Source organism: Chondrus crispus, genomic scaffold (genome assembly GCF_000350225.1).
Source record: "Chondrus crispus Stackhouse genomic scaffold, scaffold_347, whole genome shotgun sequence".
NCBI classification, from domain to species: domain Eukaryota; phylum Rhodophyta; class Florideophyceae; order Gigartinales; family Gigartinaceae; genus Chondrus; species Chondrus crispus.
Window position 1 is genome coordinate 87122 of NW_005179240.1, and position 2773 is coordinate 89894.

The following is a 2773-nucleotide window of genomic DNA, read 5'->3' on the forward strand; positions in this document are numbered from 1 at the left end:
AGAAGAGAGAAGCATGATATGCAGAAGGTAGTGGGTGGGTGGGGAAGAGAGAGGCATGCCGTTCGCTGTCGGGAGCCCGCGCCGCCGGCGTAATTAAGGAGAGGGCACGCCGTTCGCTGTCGGGTGCGCGCGCCCGACAGCGACGCCGGTGCAATTAGGGAGAGGGCACCGTACGGGAGCGGCCCGGTCGGTCCCTATAGCGGACCACCGCTGGCCTCGAATCGATATGCGTGAGGAAATCATTTCATCCATGAAAACTGCCCTTTTCACACGACGAAGAAACGACTTTAGACAATGGGAGACACTGCATGGAGATGGGCTACAGGGACCCTAGGAAGGCATGGGGGATCACGATTTCGATGGTTGATCGCGATTATCGGTGGGTCGCCTGAAGAAGGCCGAAGTGATGATTTTTTCATTTTGCAGCAATATCTGGCAGTTTTTGCGCGCAATTGCGCGCAAAAACATGATTTAATGAAACCATCGCTGTGGACAGCCTGTGGGGTCTCAGTGGGATGTTTTATTCGATAATGTCTATTGATTGGCAATGTTTCAATTAAAGCCGGTTTTCAATTTGAGCCATTGGGGAAGGGTAGATGTTGTCCAGGCTGGTCATCAACACCGCGCTGCGCTCTCGCGCAATTTGACATCAGAAGATAAATCTCCGACGGCGTTCTAAAGACCAGAGCGTCCGCCAAGTTCCTCGATAAGGGCCATTCCCATAGGACCTCGTTCCTCGGGTTTCTACCTTGGAAACTTGCCAACCTTGCGTGTGTTCACATTCTGCCAGGTACTGTACTGTACAGCACCTGCCTTTGAAAGCATTTCCGTGTTGCAAGTCATTGTATCGAGTCTTAACCGTCCGCTTTCTGTAGTAACTTAAACTACAGTAAACGGAACTTCAGCAGCGGAGCAAGCCGTGAAATTAAAGGAGCGGCGAAAGCGTCAGTCCGTAGAAAGGGCCCCACGGGAGATGCCGTGCGCACGTGAAACACTTTTCCTTCGCAAATGCACGAACATTCACTTTTTGCACGTATTGTACATAAAATAGCGTACTGTGTTTCCCACAACACTTTATACTTTAGTTCTATGGTATACAACAATGCGCCAGGAGCAGACACCACAGTGGAGTTGCATCATGAATTCTGCGATTGCACGCGGTCGCATTTCAGTCCTGGCCACTACAGTAGTGCCAATGGAGTAGGTGCTGGGCTTTTCCTATCTGACTGTTATGTAGGTTCTGCATGACCGACAAGCTCTTCTCTGTCACGCTCCCGAACCGCAATTGCTGTCGCAATAGCAGATGCCTGGTCTTCCCCATCCGGCTGACTCAGCATCAGGCGGGACTCAGTTTCAACAAGTTGTTCAGGCTGTTGGTTCATTTGTCCCTCTACAACACTTACCTTGCCTACGCGGTCATTCCCATGGGTGTCCACCACTTTCGGCACATCAATATCCTGCTGCGCATCTCGTTCGTCCCCTGGAAAAACTGCGTCGCCGTCACCCTCCCCTTGTCGTTGACTCACGACAGGCCTTGGTCGCTCCTCGTCCGTGACCACCTCGCCGTCAAAATGCTGCTTGTACTTGATGGCAATCGCAGCAAGGTCCGGGTGCAGTTGCTCTATCTCCCATTTCCCCATCCCATTCGTTGCCATTCCAGATTGAATCATTGCCTTGCGCGCGAGGGTCATCCCGTTTGCATCCTTGACGGCATTCACAGCTTGCACTACGTTTGCAGCGAGCTTTAAAAAGAAGCGTGGGCCGGCGTTGAACATCTTACCGCTCGCGTCACGTCCTTCTTCGTTCCACATGCCCAAGTCGATCATCTGCTTCTTCATTTGCTGCCACCCTTCGCTCCACGCCTCCTTGACCTTTTGTCTAATGCCCATCTCCACCGGCTGTGACACGCTGTTTGATTGCTTGGGCAAAAACCTTAGGTCAACAGTGGTATCCTTCATCACACCCGGGAGGTCCTTTTCGAATGGAAGCCAGACGGACGGATCCACAAACAAAATCGACTTGCTGCCGTCATCCGTTGCTTCCCCTTTCCCTGGGGCGTCGTCAAAAAAGCTGGCCAGCACCTCGGGATCGACCCACCCCGTGGGGGACGTGCGATACCTGACGCCTGGCATATCGTCCGACACGCCTTGTATGGGATATTGCCTGTCTGTGTGCTGAAAGATGACAAGCGGGTTTAAGACGGTGGCGTCCTTGCCGCCGGCGACCCTGAGCAAGACGGTGATGGGTCTCGCGCCGTCCATCATTTCCGTAAACTCGAGATGTGGCTGCTCTCCAAAACCGAGGCTCTTCCCCGTGGTGGTGTTGAGGACAAAGTGCAACGGGGCCAGGACTTGGATGGTGTCCTCTGAGACAAGGCCGGTGTGAAATTGCCTCTGCATACAGCCGAGATGATAGGCAATGAGCTTCTCCTCTAGCTCTATCTGCCTGCGTTTGTACATGGGGATGTTGGTGCCTATGAGGCGTTCCTCCAAGGTGACTTGCCACCTGTCCGCAAAAGCCCTGACCCACCTGGACGTGACGCAGTCCGGGAGGAGTTTATCCGTGCGCGGGTCGCGCATGGTGTGGCGGTACATGGGGCATCCTTTCTTGAGGAGGGCCATGGCGGTGCCGCGGACGGACCTTTGCCTCGATGGAATCACGCTCTTGCCTTTTTAACCCGCCAGAGTCGTGTTGCTTGCCGTCGCCCAGTCTCACTAATATTCATTTATAACAACATGTGTAGCGCTATGCTAGTGCTTGCGAACTCTGCCGT

The 2773-nt window shown here is 53.6% G+C and overlaps 1 protein-coding gene across 1 annotated transcript; it reads right to left on the reverse strand.

The window, feature by feature from the left end:
• Nucleotides 1–1229: 1229 nt before the first annotated feature.
• CHC_T00000012001 (hypothetical protein) lies at nt 1230–2621 on the reverse strand. The gene has a single exon (XM_005717762.1). It carries the CDS (start codon nt 2619–2621, stop codon nt 1230–1232), a length of 1392 nt encoding a protein of 463 aa, XP_005717819.1.
• Nucleotides 2622–2773: the final 152 nt, after the last annotated feature.